The sequence below is a fragment of the Oxyura jamaicensis genome, chromosome 12 (genome assembly GCF_011077185.1).
Source record: "Oxyura jamaicensis isolate SHBP4307 breed ruddy duck chromosome 12, BPBGC_Ojam_1.0, whole genome shotgun sequence".
Lineage (NCBI taxonomy): Eukaryota > Metazoa > Chordata > Aves > Anseriformes > Anatidae > Oxyura > Oxyura jamaicensis.
The window spans coordinates 4,739,573-4,760,832 of record NC_048904.1 but is presented as its reverse complement, the minus strand read 5'-3'; the positions used below and the strand labels follow the sequence as shown (position 1 = coordinate 4,760,832).

Below are 21,260 nucleotides of genomic sequence, written 5' to 3'. Positions count from 1 at the left end.
GGTGCAAAATGGTATATTGGAGAACAAGTCATTCTTCATTAGTGTCTTCATGAGTGTCAGAAAATTTTCTGCAGTTTCTAATAAAGTATGCTATTTTAAGTTATTACCCAGATCAAGTGTGTGCTAATGAGTCAGAAAAACAAAACTAAATATGTGGTTTTTGCTCTACTGCTTACTGTAAGTGATAATAAATAGCAAATAGCCAATCTGCCAGTTCAGGAACAGATGCTGAAAAGTAAACTAAAAAACACCCCTGAAATAGTGAGTGCCATGTAGGTTGTTACCAGAAGCGAAGAACACAGAATTGAGTGTTAAGCTCCATTGATTCTAGTCAACAGTCCATAAATGTTATTTATTCGTCCTTTTAAACAGTAATACTAATTTTATAAAGCTATATTAAATGCATATTTGAACTCCACAAACTAAACTTACACTCAATTCTGTTGCAGATCTGGGACATGAGTGATGATGAAACAGTCTGAAAATCAGCTGAATAAGGTGGAAGATGACCTACTTTGGACTGCAGTGCTGCCTTTTATCTGTTATTTGACAAGTTAATGATTGCTTACCTATTCTGACTGCTACAAAAATGAGCGACTATAAACCACATAGTGACATGAATATCTTCACCGTAAAAACAGTCTGTTATGGATATAACTCTCCCTATTTTCATTTTTATTATGTAAATAACCAAAGCAATGTGGTTATGTTTAAATCTCTTCTTCTTTTTTTTTTGGTTTATGTATAAAATATGCTGCTCAAGTAAAGTTTGGTGTTTTATTTGTTCCAGTTTTTCTTTTCTTTGTTAACAGACATGTCTAAGCAGCATGTCTAAATGTCCTTTTTTCATCTTTACATTTATACCCCTTTAGCTAGAACTAGTTAGAACTTATTATCGAGATTGAGAATATTCTGCTGCTGGGAATTAAACTGCACCTTTAAATAAAGGAGAACAGTAGTAGGTAAGAACCTGTACGTACAGCCTATGCCACATTGCTTGCTATTTGAAACTACGTATTCATTATTTCCCTTTTCTTTGTTTTAGTATGATTGCTCTTGCTTGTGTCAATGGAGATGTTATCCTCTGTAAAGATCTCATAATTTCATGCTATGGAAAAAAACGTGGTTTGACTTGTATTTACAAAGGAAAGACCAAAATGTGTCTGTCCAAATGTGTCTGACCAAAATGTGTCAAGATTAGTCTCCTCTGAAGCTTAGAGAATGCTCTATTATGTAGTAAAACTTGCTTTAAAGGTGATTCACTGATTCAGTAAAAACTTGCAGAGAAATTCTTAACTGAAATAAGACATTGGTTCTCTAACTGTGCCATTCTTGAGTGCTGTCATATGCTATTTTACAGGTGTTAACAGACACAATTCTGATTTTCATTTTGGCTGGATTATAAGTATTTCAATTTCTGTGGCATCAGGAACAGCTTCACAAGTATGGCTGATCACAAACAGGAGTATGAGATCTTTGATGGATTCTCAAGAATTTGTTAAAAAAAAAAAGTAAAATATCAAAGCACCTTACTACAAAATTGAATCTATTGTTTTTTATCTTGCAATGCATTTTAGAAGTATATTTGAAATCCGTTTTATGGCTTTATGTTGTGGAGACTGTGGACTATCTTGCTCCAAAAAAAATGCATATTGCTTTATCTGGCAATCTTTATTTCCTGTATATATTATGAAAACTAGTTGGTAAATCCAATTATTTCAGTTTATTTTAGTTCCTTCCTTAACATAAGCTCTGAATATCTGGTGCAGATAATTCACAGCTTCTCTCTTACTCCACATCAGAGGAAGTTCTGTCAGGTCAAATTCACCTAAAAGCAAGGATATCTGCGACTCCCATATTCCATTCATAAAAGAAGATTTATTGAAACATGCTGAGGTTTGCATCCAGTGTCTACAATACTTATTTATTGTTTGCATTTCTTGTAACTATTATATTAATAACATTTATGTGATTACTTAAGTAGATTTAAGGGAATATCCTGTTCAGCTGACTTCATTGTAATATGTATATGAATCAATTTTTTTTTTAAATAATAATAACCATAGGATGCTGATCTTTTGGTGGTTAGTTAATGATTAATAACATTGATAATGTGCCACCTCTGTTTTAAAGCAGTTTGTTAATATGCAGAATTACTTATGAAGTCAAATGAGTTGCTGATCTGCATTTCTGTAGTTCAACTGGAATTATTAGCATGTATCAGGGTAGTTTAAAGGGAATCATCTCATTTTTATCTCTTGGAGTTGCTGAGTGTAGTATAAGAGTCTTCTGCAGTTTTTGATTACCTGAAACTTCAAAACGAGACATCTTTCAGAAATCTGATAAGCATTAATCATTATTTTAAATATGTAAAACTTTGATTATCCTGTTAAGGTTACATTGCATCTTTACACTGAAATATCTATTTAATTGCAGAAGTATGCAAGATCTAAAAGTTCAGAACTCAGGGTTAATATGATGTTTCCTTACCTCTCTAATTTCAGTAACATACAATTCTCTGAGGCTGAGCTGCTTCCTGTACATATGCTTCCCAGATGTCTCTGATGTTCAGAAACACTTCAGTGTGACTTAGAATAACTTCCGTTGTCTAACTTTAATGTTGTTTTCTTTCTCCTTGTGGACCAAAATTGTTCTTATTTTGCTTTTATTCAATGTCTAGGCATTTGCTGAGTGAGAAATCATGAGAATACATTCAAATTAAATACCATTAACATTTCCATTACGATTCAAATTCAGATACCATAAACAGATAAACATGTTTATTTACTGGCTTGTGTGGCAGGATTTTGGCACAGCCCCTTCGGCTGCAGATATTGCTGTTTAGTAGGAGAAGCTAAACTTTGACCTTTCTTCATGGAGGAGGTAGGAGTTGTTTTTGTTCTGCCATGACTTCCTAGGCAGTGGTGAAGAGCCCAAATTCATCTTTTTGCTGTACAACCCAGCAGCCACCATGGCTCCCCAGGAGTAAAACAGATCTGTTGGGAAGAGGGAATGAACAGCCTCAGAGGAACCTACTCGTCTTTCTAAGTTATCTAACAGAAATCAAATGGCATTACATGGCAGTGTGTTTGGGACCATATCTTCGAGAAGGCAAATATGACACCTATACCTCACATCTGGAAAGCCATTTATTACTGTTAGGAGACGACAGATCTTGATGGAGAGCTGTTGACATCGTTTTTGTGTTTGAGTACTATAAAATCTCATGGAACAAATAGCTTCCATTTTGTTTTAACGCTTTTACTGTCCAGATTTTTTATTCTGTGCCATCTCTTCAATGTGTTTGCTGGCTGAAGTCTAGGATTTGTTATGGAGTAGCACCACATTCTTAAAATGAAGAACTTGAAATTATCTGTGAGTTCTTTAAGACCCTCACTTGCTTTCATCCTTGCTTTCACAATCTGCTGTTAAATCCTCTTTGCCTGTGTCCTAGTCTGTTGATCTGGAATAAATTTTACTTAGGGCATGCCCTTTATGTTAGGTGTAAATTGCCAGTAAAATTGTATCCAGTAGGGGGTTTAGACCACATGAGAATGTGCTCCATGGAGCATGGGGCTAGTTTGAGTCTGAAGCCTTCAACAAGGTCTACAAGGGAGAAGGGGCACAAATGTGTAAACAACACTTAAATCCATGCAGATTCATGACGTTCCAGACATGTTGGTTTAGAAAGTCACCAAGGAATGGAACCTTAAAGATATGCAATAGAATTAGTAGCAAAAGTGAATATTTTTTCCATGTGTAAGTGGTTTCTTCTAGTTTCTCACTTGTCATTTGTAATTTCCCTCTTCCTTTAATCTTTTACTTATACTGTGGTAGAAAACTTTTACTGATACGGGTTTTGTGTGTTTCTGAACTTTTTACTCTGCTATTATTTAGTATTCTATAATTAGGATCATGTTATATCACTGTTGTTTCTCCCTCGTACTGAATGTGTATTAACTATTCTTTTAATTGGAATTGCTAATATCTAGTTCATCATTGCACTACTAGCGTTGGGTCATGCCCAGTTCCTAACTTGCCTTTGAGTTTTCATCCTCTTTTCAAGCTGGATCATAAGGAGTCAGATTGCTGAGATGTGACAGAGTTTTTGATCTGCAGGATTCCCAATACTGTCGATAATGTGTGAAACAATCACTAAGTTTCTGATACCAGTTTGGGATCAAGAACAACTCTGCCTGTTTCGTATGGAACCGCTAAGAGCCATGACAGAATCCATGAGTGTATTTTCTATGGTTTCTCTTCAGAGTATAACCATATCTTAAGAGTTCAAGGAGAGTCCTAACTCTCCTATGGGAATAGGAAGGATAGCTCACATTCTTGAAAATCTAAATATGTCACAAGCCAACACATAATTAAAACTTTTTTGTCATTCTGCCAGTTGAAGACATCTCTGTGCAGTGCAAGGCCAGCCAGTCCCCCATGCGGTGCCAGTAGCCATGCTCCTCCCGTCCAGTGGTTCAGCGTTTGCTGTGTGAACTTTGCATTACAAGCACTCAAAAGCTGACGAGAGCATGAACAGCTGGATGGTAGGATTTTTTCTTGCTACTTTCCCAATTTTTACACCCAAAGTTTTAGTTTTTTCTTCCTTTTTTTTTTTTTTTGTCTGTTTTTAAGTAATAATGCAATACTTTCCTTAGAAACAAATAAGCATCTATATTACAAAGAGAGTCATAAAAAAATATCTGTGACATGGTAAACTTCATCAGACTTCCTAAGAAACAGTCTGGAAGATGTCCTAAGCCTGTTATCAAGTTTTCCCAAATCTTTTGACAAGACTTCCTTAATTGTTTTTTGTTTTATTTTATTTTATTATTATTTAATATTTTTCAGTGCAGATGTTCTGCTTTTGTACATCATACCAAAATGAAACTTTTCCTTCTGGAGGGTTTTGTGCACCTTTTCGCTTTTAGAGCACCTGAATTAACAGTTATAAGAGACAGAAGTGCCACACGAGAAGAACTTTGGACTGTCTCAGTCTGTCAAAGTGTAAATCCGTAATCTGTGAAAAACCTGCCTACCTGTCCCATTTCAGTTCCAGAGCTCTTTCCCTTCCAGTTGCCTGGACTTTCTCCAGAGCCCTAATGGTGTTTAAAAATACTGCGGAACCATACAGGTAGTGCTTTAGGTTTGAGATTGGTACAGACTTTACCTATTAGCACTTCAGCTATCTGGTGTAATCATCTTTTCAAAGCTTGTTTTCTTATTTGTGCAGCACTTCACAGGTTTTGGAAAAAAAACAAAACAAAACAAAAAACCACAACACTCTTTATTGACAAAGAATGTTTTCAGTCTCCTTTATTATCAATAAATCACACCCTTTGGTCCACTACCACTGACAGTGGGGACTTACGGTGAGCAGTGACCGATGAATGAAGGGACAGATGGTTTCCTGCTTTATGATAGTGCTGCTACTAGGTTGACACAGGGAGGTTAACAGTCCCTGCTTTTTTAAAAAATTATTATTATTAATTCCCCAGCTGTGAAAAATGTAAAATGTACAGAAATTCGATATATATATACTTGGCAAAGAATAGCTCTGTTTTTTGTTTGTAGTTATCCCAGGTCAAAGGAACTAATCTGCTGCTCTGCCCCATTGTTTGGTTGAAGTATTGTCGAGGATTGTTTGAAGTCATGCACTGCTAACCAAAATAGGCTGTGGCTTGGGCTAATTTGTAGCCACTTTTCTTTTAAGTACAGTAGCTGAAATTCAGCAATCCTTATTCTTCCACCAGCTAATGACTGGTGCTTTGTCCAGGTTGTAGTGAAGTCCTCTGAGTGAGTCACTTGAGGATTATTTTAACCTGGCAAATTAAATTGGCGCTGCAAAAGGGAAACTGAAGCTACTTCTAGAAGAATTAATAGCAACACACTGAAGTAGCAATGACGTGATATATGTTAAGGTATTCTCTACCACAGAGCAGCAAAATTTTCCTCTTGTTTTCCAGTTTAAATGATCTCACCCCAGGAGAAGGCTGCAGAGGTGTACTCCAACCATCTATAATTTCAGATACAAATAGCTGCCCTCAGTAACTGACAATACAGCGTCTGCCAATGGCATCTGCACCATAGCATTTCTTCAGATCTGATGGAATTATTTTGGCCATTCTTTGACAAGATAGTCAAAGCTTCCATCAGCTGTTTGTCTGAATTTTGCATATGAATAGCATGGTGTTTTTTTTTCCTGTTTAGTCAGGCAGTGCTCACTCACAGTTGCACCTTCTTGCAGGCACTTCCTTGGACTTGGGAATAAGAGGGGGCAGTCAAGAGTTCTAACACAAATGCGTTCGGTTTCCTGGCGGGGAGTTTACCTTGTGTTCCCATTTCCTGTGGCAGTCTAAATGCCCTTTTCAACTTGTTTTGCAAATAGAGAGCTATACAGTACATTGATATCATGTACAATGCTTTGCCTCCGGAACTGGAGGTCACGCTCACACGTGCATTTCGTTTTAAGTGCTAGAAATCTCAGATTATTTATTAATAAAATATTTTAGCAAGCTAACAGGAAGGCAGCAGCACACACACAGTGTTTTACTGCTGCAAATAAAGGTGCATTTTTTTTTAATTCATTCTTTGTAACTTCTCTCCTTTCCCATACAGTTACTTTCTGTTCTTAAAGCACTCTTTAGGCTTCAAAAATTCAGGCTTGTGCTCAACTTCAGTTTACATTTTAGCACTGGGACTTTTGATTTTTTTCTGTTTGATCTCAACAGAACAATTTATTTTTAGATTTGTTACTGCACTCGTATTATGCAGTACATAAGTAAGAAATGGGAGGAGTTATTCTGGTTTCTTTCGTACAGAGGAGGCCACTAATGTTTTCCTCACTTTCTCTTTTGGTCTAATGTGTGCGCGCGCTTAAAAAACTTCAGTTTATGCATCCCTGCCAAGGTGAGGGAGTGCTAAAGGAGTTTGGTGCATTTGAAATGCAAGCTGTCTTCTCATTTCTGTCATAAATCTACTTTCTAAATCAAAACCAGTATGGGCTAAAACGGTGTGGAGAAATGCTGCTAAAATTGTTGCTGCATCATGTCAGCGTAGACTTGGAAGAACAGCGAGGGCAATGGAGCTTCCAAGTCTGGCCCGTTCTGGCTGCGTTTGAACCTCTGGTTTTTGACAGCGGTAAATTGCTGCCCTCATTTTTTTCATCATCTCTTTTTGCTTTATTTCCTCCCCAGCCCCATTCCACCCCTTGCTGGTAGGGGAGAGGTGTGGATGGACAAGCAAATTATTTTTTGGTGTAAAATCTCTTTTAAATTTGGATAAGAGGAAAGGAAATCTATGAAGTAGCTATAATTTTGCTTGAGGGTTTTGCTTTGTCTTTAAATGTCTCTGTTTTCATTTTGTGCTTAAAAGCCTGAGTTTCATACAGTAATTCTGTAGGTGTTACCACTTCCTCAGGAACCTGTGACTCAGGCAATGTATAAATGAAATGACATCACCGGCACCTTTTGTTTGAATTGCCTGTTTCCTAAATAGGGACTGTTGTTGTTTTTTTTTTTCTTTTAATACTTGCATAATTGTTTTTTGTTTTGTTTTGTCTGGGGGGAGGGTGAGGGTGAAACGAGGAGGTTTAGTTATGGAAGGCAGCCCTGCTATTACAACCAACCACCCTGGGTGTTTTATCCTTTCGAATCATTGAAATTACCAGTGCTGAAGTTTACGTGAAAGATCGGCATTTCTGCGCAAGGTATTTGTGAATGAAATCACTGCAATTAGGCGTTAGGGGAGTTCTGTTGGTATAAAGCATTCTTAATTCACGGCTGATATGTTGAAAAAGGAAGAGGGGGGGAAACAGAAAAGGCCTGAGCAGGATTTTCCATTAGTATTCTGGAAGTAGTGCAAACAAAAGAAATGTTTTATACTAGTGGCTAACCCGCAGTTCTAAGTGGCTCTCCCTTGCTGCTCTCAGTAGCTTGTATTTATACCACAGGAGATTCTTGGTAGATTTCAGTGTTTACGTCCCTGTAACTGACATTTTTCAATGATATCATCACGTATATATATAAGTAAAATAGGAGGACCTGGAGTAAGGTTTGCTTCTTAGCAGAGTGTCTGCAGACAGGCAGCAGCGCCGCTTGCAGCAGGCCCCGGGGGACCCTCAGCAGCTGCATTTCTTCCTCGGACGCAGCTCCCCTGATGTCACTGCAGGAGCTGGCTGCTAACCGTGAGGAGTCATGTCAGGAATTGTTGTCATCGGAGGAATGCGAGGAGTTGGATGGCTGTCTAGGTCATTTATTCCTAGTGTTATGGGACAGGCTATAAAAGAGTTGCATTTATTTATTATTGTCACGCACAAAAGATCACTGTTCTTTTGTTTAAATAGTAACAGCTTTGGGACTTCGTAGGCACCAGTACAAGAGGCTGCAGAGTACAGCAGAGTCATTTTGGCTCTGCTTCGGTTGTATCGGTTCTCACTGAGTAGACAATGCCATTGTGGCTGCACTTTGAAAGAAAATGCAGAGAAAGCCCATGTGTTCAGGGAGGTGGTGTTAGTGGCTACTGTAGGTGATGGTCTTTCTTCTGATTATCTCAGTCCATCTCAAACTTTGGCACTGTTAAGAACTGCATCACTAAAGTTATTTTTTTAAATAAGATGCTAAACCAAAGTCCTAAAAAAAAGCCCACAGGTTATATATGTCTTGTTAGGGTTTTGTTTTTAATAATATAGATGGCTTGGTGATTTTTTTTTTAATTACTATTTCATCCTCTCTTCCTGAAGTTACTGTTCAATTTCCTTTGGATCCTTCATTTTCTAAATCACCCTTGAGCAAGGTCCTGCATGCTGTTATTGAAAATCTCCTACTCAAGTTCCACCCAGTAGCTATTAGTGCAATAGTTATGTATTATTATTGGTACTAAGTCAGAATGCTTTGAGATGATAGATGGTATAAATGTAACAACATTACAATTATTTGGTCACTCAGACATAACGTAAAAACAGTTTTTCTCCACTTTAATTCAAATGTTTGCTGTTGTATGTCTCTTGCATGCTGAACTAGACAGTATATGTGATTTTATCTAGTGTAGTACTAGGAGTGAGTGAGCTGTGCGTGTTCTGCCCCATGAACCCTGCTGGGCAGCAGCTAATGTATGGAACATGGCTGGATTGCATGATTTTGAGAGACTAGTGCTCTCAAAAACCAGAGGAGTAAGGCATTTCACCCCCTTGCTACCTGTATTTTGTTGAATAGGAATTTGTCAGTGTTCAGCAGTGAAACATTTCAAACCAAACCTGGCTTCTTTGTAGCTGCTTGCTCAGATTTGCAAGGGAGGAGGGAGCAAGTCACAGCCTTTCTCTGTTGCTGGAGATATTAAAGTTTCATTTCCAACAATAGTATCCATTACTTGATTTAGCTTCCTGCTGTTGGTATTTGGAAATGTCATTAAGAGATTCTGATGGACAATGTCAAGATACACAATGCTTAAAAATCAGCTAGGAACAGATCAACCTACCTGTTGATCTGAGTGCATGAAAAAGAACGTGATTTAGAAGTCAGTGGTATAGATTATATACTTGAGCATCAGCAGGAGGCTGTCTTTTTTGTCTATAAGGGCAGGCAGTGGTATGTTGTTTCAGAATATGACCAAATTACTGTTTTTAAATTATTCTGTTGCTATAATAGTGATTGTGGCTTCATAAATTTTTGAAGCCAAAATGTTACGTTCCAGCTTTCACAGTATGAAGCGAGTTGTAAAAGCACTTCTTTATTTAAAGAAACTTTGTCCTCTCCATAATTGTCATAAACATGGAAAGAAGGATTGAGACAGGAGACGGGCTGTACCACAGGCCTCCCGTGAAGTCACAGTAAGTCACGTCATCTTTGCCTGCCATCCATTGTCTGAGCTTGTTTATTGGTAGGGTCTCTTTTGTTGGGTCAACACCTACTACAGCAAGACCAGTCTTGATCGAGTCAGCTAGGCAGTAGAAGAGCAGAAATGTACATACAGGTATATCGCATCTCTAACATTGTCAAATAATGCCTTTTAATTTAAGCACCAGGGTCAAGGAGTTAGTGAAAGTCATTTGTCTTAATTTTTGGATGCCCGATTTTGGATGCTCTAAGCCCGACTTTCAATGTTGTCTTAAACTGGGTTTCGGAGTTCTGAAAGGAGTCTGATTTCAAATGTAAAGACAATCATACATTAAGCATGTATTTTAAATTTTTTATGTGTGTAAAGGAGGATTAATAAATAAATCTGTTGTTAACTTTTAAATGATTGCTGTGTCAGTTTGACTCTTTATGTCTATATGTGCTGGAAAGTATGTTCACCAGAGCGGACGTTAGGTTTTGTATAACAACTGAAATACTGAGGAGAAGAGCTTTGTTATTCTGTGTAAAAGAAATAAAGAAAAGGAAGAAGTTAGCTGGATGCACTTTTTTAAAATGACATTCTCATTTTGAGGTTTGTGTTTGTTATCAATGTGACGATTAGAAGCTTAACTTCACAGCAAGTGCACTCTATCCACATTATGCCTGGATCGTTAGCACAGTTGGCAAGCAGGGTAATATAATTTAGCAATCCAGTCTGAGAGTGGTCAGAAATAACATCAGTTTTGTTCTCCAAGGTCTGCACTCCCTTGTAAAGTCTCTGTCCTCTGCAATTAGAGGTTTGGGTTCATTTGCAAAAGGAAGGTGTGAATTGACTTTGGTAATGGAACAGAAGAACTAAGAAGCAAGAATAGATCTTAAAATGGAGAACTGGGGTAAGAATTGGTCTTGGTTTTTTCAGTTGCTTTTTAACAAACATCTCTTAATTAGTTCTGATCATTTAATGTAAAGGTACTCCAGAGGAGAAAAAACCTTTTTAATCCATTCCCAGAACAAAAGGTGTAAGCAAGTTGCCATCACCTGTAGTTTGTTGGACTATATAGTAGTGGTGGTGATGTGTTTGCATTTGACTAAATTTTCAGTATTGTCATTGGCTGTTTTCCCCTGTTAATCTTTTCATGAAGTACAAAATAAATCTAGCCTTACATACACAATCACTTCATAAAAGAGCAAAGAAAACTTCAGTTGTGAAAGAAGAACAAATATGCTGAAATCCTTTGAAGTCCTTCCCCACAGCCCCAGATCTCCATTGTAATGAAGCTCCCATCATTCGTTTGTCCGCCCATGTTAATATTTCCTTTTCTTCCTGTTTCCATTCTAGCTGGGAGATATGAAGGGGCAGAAGAAAAGGACAAGTGCCAGAAGAAGAGGAACCTGGAGGAGAGCCAGGAAAGACAGCTATAAAGATATTTCTGTTTGAGGCTTAAGAAGCAGCAGATCAAGAATGACCCAGTTTAGGAGCTTTCCCGTCAGAGGTATTCTCGTTGGCCTCGAGTAGCTTACATTCCTCCCAAGAACTTCAGTTCATTTTCTGGTCAGGGTCTGTCTATGGGAAAGTCTCTAGAGACTTAGCATCAATTCTCTTCTATACTGGGGCTGCCACTTGAGTTGCTCTAACTATAAGGTTTCAAAGATTTACAGGGAGTACAGGTTAGTCAGGCAGCTTTCTGCCCTTTCATTCTGTTGCAAAAATTCAGTGCTGCTTCTGTCACCCAACTTTCAAGCACTCTCAGGGAAGATAAAATTCTTCATTTGTGATTATAGAGGAATTAGACTGATATGCTTGCTTAAGTAGACTTCTCACCCACAAACAAAGGGTCTTTATGTCTGGAAACTTCATGATGTGATCCTGCACCTTAACAAATGTTCCTTACACTCTCTAAACATCATCATATGTGGAAATTCTTAAAATGTTTTGGTTTGAGGTTATGGTGTGCTAATTCCCATGTCAGGTTTGCAGAGCTAAGCAATGGGTGTTTCCCAAGGAGAGAATCTCTACTTTTCATCAGTCTGACTCGTTGGGTAGACGATAGTTTTTGTAACTCTCAGAATGCTGTTGCTGGTCTCCCAGCACTGTTGTTTTTTCTTCTTGGGGGTGGGGGGGGGGGGGAAGGGTGTCGGGGGGTGTTTTTGGTATTCCTTCAAGTCCTAAGAATCTGTTTTCTTTAGTTTTAAAAAGAACACATCTGTTTTGTGGCTGTGTAGAAAGACTTCAAATGTGAAGCTAAATGGGTCAAGAACAGAATTAATTCCAAATGTAATTATTTAAAATAACCTGATTTTAACTTTAATTTTGCTTCTGAAAAGATTCCAGTGAAAAATTTTCTCAAGCAGTGATTTCAGTAAGTTCTAGAGTAAATAACACGGTTGTGGTGGGCTATCAGTGTTACTACCTTTCCACCTTACCATTGTTCACATTAGTTAAAACCAAAATAACTGCATGGCAAGAAAGCCTTCTAGTCGCGTAAACACTTTGGTATTGTTCTGTGCATTATACTTTGGTATCTGTGCAGGACAAACACCCCACAAATCAACTGAGATTTGTACAAGTAGTACAAGAGCAGTGGTCTGTCTCCTTTCCTCAATACCACAGAGCAGAATACCAATTTTTGTATCACCATGCAGCAGTGTAAAGAAATCCTGAAGTCCAGACCTGTTGATTCTCTAGAAGCAAGATTATATATTTGGCAGCTGTGGTGTATTATTTCCTCTGTATACCAGCATTAAATGTTGAATTCTGGGCAGCTAATCAAATTGGATGCACTCACAGTTTTCTTTCTGTTGAGCTCTGGAAATCAGCATTCTGAGCATGGAGTGCTAGTCTATTAATAGCTCACGGGAAGAAATTCTTCTCTTATCGTTTAAGTCAGTTCAAAGGACTCTGCACAGTGGCAGATTTTGGAGCCTTGGGTAGAATTCACTTTCGTAGTGACTGGGAAGTTACTGTAGGTATTGCTGTAGATAACAAACTCATGGGTTGGCACGCAGCTGTGACCAAAGTCATCCTGGTCTGATTCTGTTTTGTTCTAAAATGCAATTGGATATCAGGAGAAATTTCTTTACGGAAGGGGTTGCGCGGCATTGGAACAGGCTGCCCGGGGAAGTGGCTGAGTCACCAGCCCCGGTGTTCTTCAAGAAACGTGTTGATGTAGAACTCAGTAGCATGGTTTGGTGGTGGACTTAAGTACCAGGTTACAGGTTGGACTAGGTGATCTTCTAAGATCACCTGGGCTTTTCCAACCTGAACGATTCTGGGATATCTATACCAGCCAGAAGAGTTGTGTGAAGAGGGCCTCGTGCTCCTCCTGAGTGCTGAACTTTGTGTGGATGGGAAGGGCAGGGTCTAGTAGAAGATAAAATGACAGGAAAACAGTGGATTGATGTCAGAGCTAGATTTACCTGTGCTGATAAAACTAACACTTCTCTCAGGGGAAAATGTACGTAGTCTGCTCCGGGAGTGTGCTGCAGAAGGACAGAATGGGGAGAATCTGGCATGGGGCAACAGTTCAAAGGAACAAACTATTCATACAAATAAAAGAATATTTTTTCTTGCCTTCATTAGCTTCTCTTTCTTTAATGATGTATTATGGGTGGATCTACTGTTGACTTTAATCCTCAGCCTTTGCCCAGGCATTTTTCAAATGTCCTGTGAGAATTGGTAGGACCAAAACTGCCTCCAGAGTTCAGCTATAACTGGACAGAGCAGGAGGAGAATCCCACACTCTTTCCTGTATTTCCAGGCAGAAATTGTTTATTTGTTGGATTAATCACTAAAGTTACAGACATTTCAGCAAAGTCATAATTTGATTTATTACTGCTGATCTTGCATCATCCTGAAAGGTCACAGCCTGACTCACAGAGTACATTTATAAGCCTGGAAACAACAAAAGCATTATTTTTTCTTATGAGGAGAACTCATAAAAATTTTCAGAGTGAGAGCCCCAGAATCTTGCCGTGTTCTTTGTGCTGCTGGCTTGGGATTTATTTATTTATTTATTAATTTCCCAAAACTCAATGTTTAACCTAGTAACATCACACTAAATAGAGCAGGGCAGTTCTGAAGGGAAGCTGAAGGCTAAATCAGCATGTTTATGGAATGGCAGAGGAGTGGTTTCAAAGTAAAGGTGTCAGAAATGGTGTTTTATATGTCTGTAGTGCAGTCTTTAAAAATGGGAGTTCCTTTTGCATTTATATGGTTGATTATTCTGAATCCTGTTCTTAGCCTATATTCAGACGGGCACATCTTTATTACAATAACAAAGATGTCTTTTGTGCTCCTATATGTTATTTTCCCCGGGACTACTCTGCTTTCCTGATTTAAGAAAGTTTTCTCAAAGCAAAAGGGAAATTATGTGTGTGTGTGGCAAGGGGCAAAATGAGAATATTGCCTGCTCTTGAAAACAAATATTTTCTTGTTCCAGTTGTTACTTTTCTAGGCTGGCTCTGCAGGTTAAGAAATGACTTCTGTGTGTCTTGATTTTGCAATTCCTGGGGTAGGTATGGGAGCCACTAGAAAAGGCTTACAAAAAAGCGGCCGAAGGTTACTGTTCGGATGACAAGGTCTCTGAATAGTGGGCAGAGATGTTCTTCTTCAGGTAGGTATTTGTTCCCGTTAATTTCTTTCCAGCATTGTCATTAGTAGGGGAAATCAGATTGGTTGTAGGAGGTTTTCCCCTGGGCTCTTGCTCATTTGAACCGAGTCTGAGTTTGCAGCATCTCTGAACGCAGCCACCTCATTCGGACTGACCACAGGTGAGGCTGCCTGGGCGCCGGGGCACCCCGGAGGCAGCAGAGCAGGGGGTTCCCTTGAGCACTGCTGAGATCTGTGCCCGGGGGAGGTGGCGGTGGAGGTGGCCTCTGCCCAGGCACTGGTTTGCATGGGGCCTTGCCGAGGGAATCGCCCGGGGGCTGTTCTGGGAAGCCAGGGTCGTTCTGATGGCTGCCTGTGGCAGGAGTGTCAAGCGGCGAGGCCTAGTTTAAGTTTTCTTAACTCTCCGCAGTGCTGTTACCCTGGTTTAGTTTTTAAATTAGGCGTGTTAGCATCGCTATATAAAACAGAACAAGCCCCAGCAGCAAGACCAATATCAGTAACCACATGAGAAGATGTTTGATAAATAAAAGTAATGTTAAGTTAAATGAAGGTGCAACAGTGAAAGTAAGAGAAAAGCATTTTGCTGCTGTAAACCCCATAACAGTGCTGTATTACTCATGGTGCCTGCTGAATACATGCCTTTTCTTCTGAAGAAGTTCATAGTCTGAGGCTTTCTGTAGCCTTAGCAGGAGCCCAGGAACTTGCCTTTTGGAAGGAAAAGGAAAGGCCCTTGCTTTAATCTCTAAGTATTGTTAGTACTTTCCACTATTTTCATCCCCACTCCCTGCTGCATACCCCCCCCCCCCCCCCCAAAAAAAAAAAAGACTTTTTTTTTTAACTACATAAAGCATTTTTTTGTGTGTGTGAAAATGAAAAAAATAAAAGTACTTTGTTTGAACTAACTAGAAGTAATGCAACTGAAATAGTTTAGCACTGGTACATTTGCAGGGCAAGCAGGCGATCAGGCCCAGTCAGCATGGGTTTATGAAGGGCAGGTCCTGCTTGACGAACCTGGGCTCCTTCTATGACAGTGACACGTTGGGTGGATGAGGGAAAGGCTGTGGATGTGGTCTACCTTGACTTCAGTAAGGCATTTGATACCATTTCCCACAGCATTCTCCTCAAGAAACTGGCTGCTCTTGGCTTAGACTGGCGTACGCTTCGTTGGGTCAAACTGGCTGGGCAGCCGGGCCCCAAGAGTCGTGGGGAATGGAGTTAAATCCAGCTGGAAGCCGGTCACTAGTGGAGTCCCCCAGGGCTCAGTACTGGGACCAGTCCTCTTTAATATCTTTATTGATGATCTGGACGAGGGGATCGAGTGCACCCTCAGCAAGTTTGCAGATGACACCAAGTTAGGTGCGTGTGTCGATCTGCTCAAGGGTAGGAAGGCTCTGCAGGAGGATCTGGAGAGGCTGGGCCGATGGGCTGAGGTCAACTGCATGAAGTTCAACAACGCCAAGTGCCGGGTCCTGCACCTGGGGCGTAATAACCCCAAGCAGAGCTACAGGCTGGGAGATGAGTGGTTGGAGAGCTGCCAGGCAGAGAAGGACCTGGGAGTAGTGGTTGACAGTCGGCTGAATATGAGCCAGCAGCGTGCTCAGGTGGCCAAGAAGGCCAGCAGCATCCTGGCTTGCATTAGAAACAGCGTGGCCAGCAGGTCCAGGGAAGTGATTGTCCCCCTGTACTCGGCTCTGGTGAGGCCGCACCTCGAGTGCTGTGTTCAGCTTTGGCCCCTGGCTACAAGAAGGACGTGGAGGTGCTTGAGTGAGTCCAGAGAAGGGCTACGAAGCTGGTGAGGGGCCTGGAGAACAAGGCTTACGAGGAGCGGCTGAGGGAGCTGGGACTGTTCAACCTGGAGAAAAGGAGGCTCAGGGGTGACCTTATCGCTCTCTACAGGTACCTGAAAGGAGGCTGTAGCGAGGTGGGGGTTGGTCTGTTCTCCCACGTGCCTGGTGACAGGACGAGGGGGAATGGGCTTAAGTTGCACCAGGGGAGTTTTAGGTTGGATGTTAGGAAGAACTTCTTTACCGAAAGGGTTGTTAGACATTGGAACGGGCTGCCCAGGGAAGTGGTGGAGTCACCATCCCTGGAGGTCTTTAAAAGACGTTTAGATGTAGAGCTTAGGGATATGGTTTAGTGGGGACTGTTAGTGTTAGGTCAGAGGTTGGACTCGGTGATCTTGAGGTCTCTTCCAACCTAGAAATTCTGTGATTGTGTGATTTTAAATGTAACACACAAGCCGTATATCATTAACAGAGAACCACAGTATTTTACTGTTTCAGGAAGCAGGAAATTTGAGCTTTGTGTTTTCCTGAATTAGAAAAGGTAATGCTGATTGCACCATGAATAGCAGGGCACCATCAGAAGCGTTCTGCTTGCATAGTATTTGCTCAAACTGAGTAAACAGTTTAAAGATAAGTGGTTTTTTGACTATTAAATGTAGCTGGCATGTGGCTGACACGCCTTCATGTTGAGAGATGCCTTTGTGTCTGTCTTTGTGATGGAGAGCACGCAGATGTTCTCCTTAGCATTTAAGGAAGCTGCTGCTTTAAATGTAAAATTAGAATGAACAGCACAACTGTGAGCAGTGTAACTGCTTAGCCTCCCAGGAAAAAGAAATCGAAGAGTCTCATGCAGTAAGTGTTCTTACTGGAGCTCAGTGGCTGCTTGGTCATTTTTTTAAAAATAGCCTATAGAAAAAAATCTGCTTTTGCACCTCTCTTAAAATATAAACGCATGGCAATCTGAATGTCCACGTATGACTAATCCCATGCCAAGCATTTTTAAGAGAAGCGTCTCAGATGTAAATGCTCACTACACCAATTAGCAGTTAGAAAACCCCTTAAGTGAGCGTGCATTGTTGTCTCTTGAACTGGGTCCTGACTGTGTCACAAAGGAAAATAAGGGAAATCCATATTTAATATTTTTGAGGGTGCTGGTGTCACGTGGGGACGGAGGCTGCCTTCAGTACAACCTTGTCCTCTGGCACCAGAGGAAGGAGCAGTGCGGGAGGAGCTCGGGCTGGGAGCAGCGTGGTGCTCCGGCACCAGGCCCACTGCGCGGCAGCTCTTTGGGCACGTACCTTGGTCCCGTCCCGAGGCGGTGCATCTGGAGAGCTGCTGCTCTTCTTGCGCTTTGAACCATGTGCTGTCCACATTAAGCATAGAGCATGTATGGAGACATTAATAGTGGTCTCAGTGAGTCAGCTGGTGCCCTTCATGAATGACACCATGCTGGCCCAGTGACAGCTGTCTGTCTTAACTCAGTGTCTTATTGCTGGGGGAGTTCCTGCGGAGAGGGAAAACCCCATGAGTGACATTCAGGAGCCCTGAACAGAGCCCAGGAGCTGTGCCCAGGGCGGTGATGCTGCCCTGGCACAGCCCCGAGAGTGTGCACAAGTGGCCTGCATAGGGGTCCCAGCCTCCCACTGGGGGGTTGGTGTGCTGCTCTGCTCCCTGGAACACGCCTTGCTATATCCAGGGGTTCGAAAATGTGATGGTCAGATTTGCTGGGAATTACACAGGAAAATTTGGAACATTTCTGCAAATAAAAAGCCTGCTGTCAAGCTAATCAGTTAGTCTAGATTAAAACATGGAGAAACACCAAGTGCATATCCTGATTAGAACTGTGTGGCAAACCAAGGACTAAGAAATTCAGACTGTACTTTTGAACTAAAAGCTCCAGGGCTCTTCAAAAGATTCTCAACTAGAGCAAGGTGCTCCTCCTACTGCTTGGAAGTCAGGTAAAATGTATAAAGACCAGATTTGTCCTTGGACTTTAATTAAAAATAAAGTTTAATTTATTGTATTGCAGTCTAGTCACTGGTTTTGCAAATGCTGTTGTTCTATTCTGGACTTAGTATTCTGCAGCTTGCTTTCAGCCTGTGCTGGGGGAGTGAGCCCTGAGTTTGCTGAGTTACTATTAAATTATTAAATGCCTCAGAGAAAAGTTCAAATTAGAGAATAGGAGCAAGCAGCAGTGCCTGCGGCTTTCGATCCGGGATGAAATTACTTGCTGTCCTTTACCTTTATTACAGAAATGATTGGTTGATGACAGTGTCTGCCTGGGATGATGCTTGGTCAGGATTAAGCCTGAATGCACTCAAGAAATCCGCTGCAATCCAGATGGTTTGATGCTGAGGGATGAGCACCACTGGGAATGCCACGTACTGAAGCTGATCAGGGACTGGCACTCAGGAGACTGTGGTTATATTCCTGGTTTTGCATACGTGTAGAGGTAAGTGGTATCTACACAGTTTTGCTGGCTCTAGCCTGCATCGTTTCAGCTTGCTGAGCCTCAGTCCCCCTCCATCATTAAAGTTAGATCATTGAGTTTCTTTTTCAAGGCGTATGCCCTGCTGATGGAGGAAAAAACATGTATTAAATATCACTCTTGGTGAGCAGCACTGCCCCTGTGAGCCTCCCAGCACCTCTCACGGTGTACAAGCCTCTCCCATGGGAGGTGATCGTACTCCTTAGAGTGTGTGCTTGGAGGAGTGTTCCCTCGGGCACCTCTGGAGCCACACGGTGCTGTCGCTTTGCATGCTGTGTTGGGAGAGCACCCAGTGAAACTGGGGCAGCTGTCTGAAGAACAAACCAGCTGCTCTGGAACTATATGTAACTATAATTGAAAATAAGCAATTAAAATAATCTACCTTGGCTGTCTTATACCCAAGTAACGCACTTGCGATAGCTGTTCCACAGAGAGGGGCAGAATGTTCCCATTACAGCAGAGATAAAAAATTATTGTTATTAAATGGGTATATTTCTGGAATATATTTCCTGGTCTTTCAGGAATAAAGTGTGCTTCAACACACAGTATAGTCCAGCTGCGTAATAACTGCCTGTTAAGGAAAAAGAGATGGAGACACCCTTCATACGCTATGTGCAATGCGTTCTTGTATCTGTATCTGTGCCAGATGAAATGGAAGCTTTTGCGCATCATGACGATGCAGATTAGTTTCTTATTTCAGTGCTCCTCAAGAAGGATCTAAAGGTAGTAGTAATTATTCTCCTCAGCCAAGCATCAGCATGCCAGCTCTGGTGAGCAGAGCTCTTACACAACATTTAAAATGCTTCTGATGCGTTTTGCCAGGATCACGTTAAGCAACATCACATTGGTGTGGTGGTTGGGTACTGGAGACATCCTCATCCACATGGCCATTGCGGGTCATCTCTTTTGTAATGTAAGAAGTTATTACAGCATATACGGTGGGTTGTAACTAACTGCTGTTGTCCGAAGGCTTCTGAATGAGGCAGAAGGATAATTTTACATCCTTTCTCTCTCAACTGATTTGGCCTCCTAGGAACATCTGGATTTGCTGCCACCCCTAGCAGCCCCTGCACCCTTCTGGGAGCAGTCAGCCCAGCAGTGACGGTTCAGCTGCTGCTTGTGAAGCAGCTTCCGAACTGGTGCTTACGACTCAAATGTGTGATGGTGAACTGGTTACAATTTTGAGTTTTGTGCATTTGCCAGTTTTGAAGCCTAGCAGTTCAGTTACACAGTGTAGTAGTGTAGCTGCTTTATGAGCAGCTGAGCAGTCGTAGTAGTTCCCTGCTGAGTTCTCTGCAGCAGTGGCAGGAACCTCTACAGCCATATGACTTCAAGATGCTTGCATGCAGCACAGGCCATGGAAGGAGCAAAACTTGAGTTTGGTGCTGTCTTTAAACTCCCTTTGCAGTGTCACATATTTTTTGTTTTAAAGGAACTAAACGTTGTGCTAGGTCCTTTCTGCCCTACAGGGTAAGCACAACCTGCTGGATAGTTTTCTGGGCTGTGGTGCTATGCTTTTGTGTAAAATTAATACATGCTGCTAATAAGAAAAATAGTGTTAAGAAACCAAATTACTGTATTTTTCCTTTTGCCACGTAGAAAGTAGAACACACTATAAGCTACTGACCTGAAAGATAGCAATACTGCTTGTCCTGTTTCATGTAGTCCCCAAAATGTTGATGTAGGGATGTCTTTTTCCTAAAAGGAAACCAGCTCCCTTCAGCAAGCAGACTGAGAGGCGTGTGAGGCTTGTTGAAGTTGGCCTCTCTCCCAAAAACTCTTAAAGCATGTATTTAGGCTTCTTTCCACGGATAGTTAGCGAGGGGTGGTTTTTCAAATGTGTTGAACTAATCATTCTTGATGTGTTCTCATGGCATCTCCCACACCCCAAATTAGCCATTTACTTCAACAATGTATATGCATGTAATGCCTGCTTTGTTTTTCAAGCCATTTAGTCATTTCAACTACACTACAACAGTAACTGTCTCGTTATTTTTAGGGGCTCCCTTTGGAAATTTGGTGACACATCTGCTGCCTTCGGAGTTGAAATTCTTCTAAATGCTTGCCTGGTTCAGCCTGATTCACCTGAACTTTCCCTAGATCAGGTAAGAACAATTAATTGTTTTTAAGGATTAATGGTCTCTTGTCAGATGAATGAGCTTCTGTTGAAACGCTGCGTATTGAAAACACAAGGCCATGGCTATCTGCATTTATAATACAGCTGTTGTCTTGAGGGAATAACTCCTATTCTCTAGCTAAAGCTTGAAGACTTTGAGAGACAAAACAAAATGAAAGGAAACGAACACATTGGTCTTCTCACAAACAGTACAGAAATGCTTGACTAGCTGCTATTTTCCAAAACAGAAACTGTTCAGGAGCTGCTACTGGTGAGTTACATTAGGAGGATGAACAGCTGCCTCAGCCCTGCATGGAAAGCAATACTGGGCAAACACTCAAAGACCTGAGCGGTGGGAGTTCTGCCAGTGGCCTGGGATGTGCTCCTAAAGCTGGTGATATTTCTGTCCATTGCGGTGGCAGTGGCAGCA

At 41.1% G+C, this 21,260-nt stretch overlaps 1 protein-coding gene and 1 long non-coding RNA gene across 5 annotated transcripts in view; both read left to right on the top strand.

Moving 5' to 3' along the window:
* The window catches only part of ATG7 (autophagy related 7), a 112,055-nt gene extending 101,823 nt beyond the window's left edge, over nucleotides 1–10,232 (top strand). For all 4 annotated transcript variants that reach the window (XR_004754087.1, XM_035337593.1, XM_035337590.1 and 1 more), the window contains one exon: nucleotides 450–10,232. Coding sequence is in view for 3 of the 4 variants with exons in the window: in XM_035337593.1 (XP_035193484.1) it covers nucleotides 450–482 (33 nt within the window). In the remaining variant the exon portion in view is untranslated. The remainder of the gene's footprint in view (nucleotides 1–449) is intronic.
* A 517-nt stretch (nucleotides 10,233–10,749) lies between these two features.
* Nucleotides 10,750–20,994, top strand: LOC118173225. The gene is made up of 3 exons (XR_004754088.1): nucleotides 10,750–11,326; nucleotides 18,479–18,678; nucleotides 20,714–20,994. It is a non-coding gene; the product is annotated as an uncharacterized LOC118173225 (long non-coding RNA).
* Nucleotides 20,995–21,260: the final 266 nt, after the last annotated feature.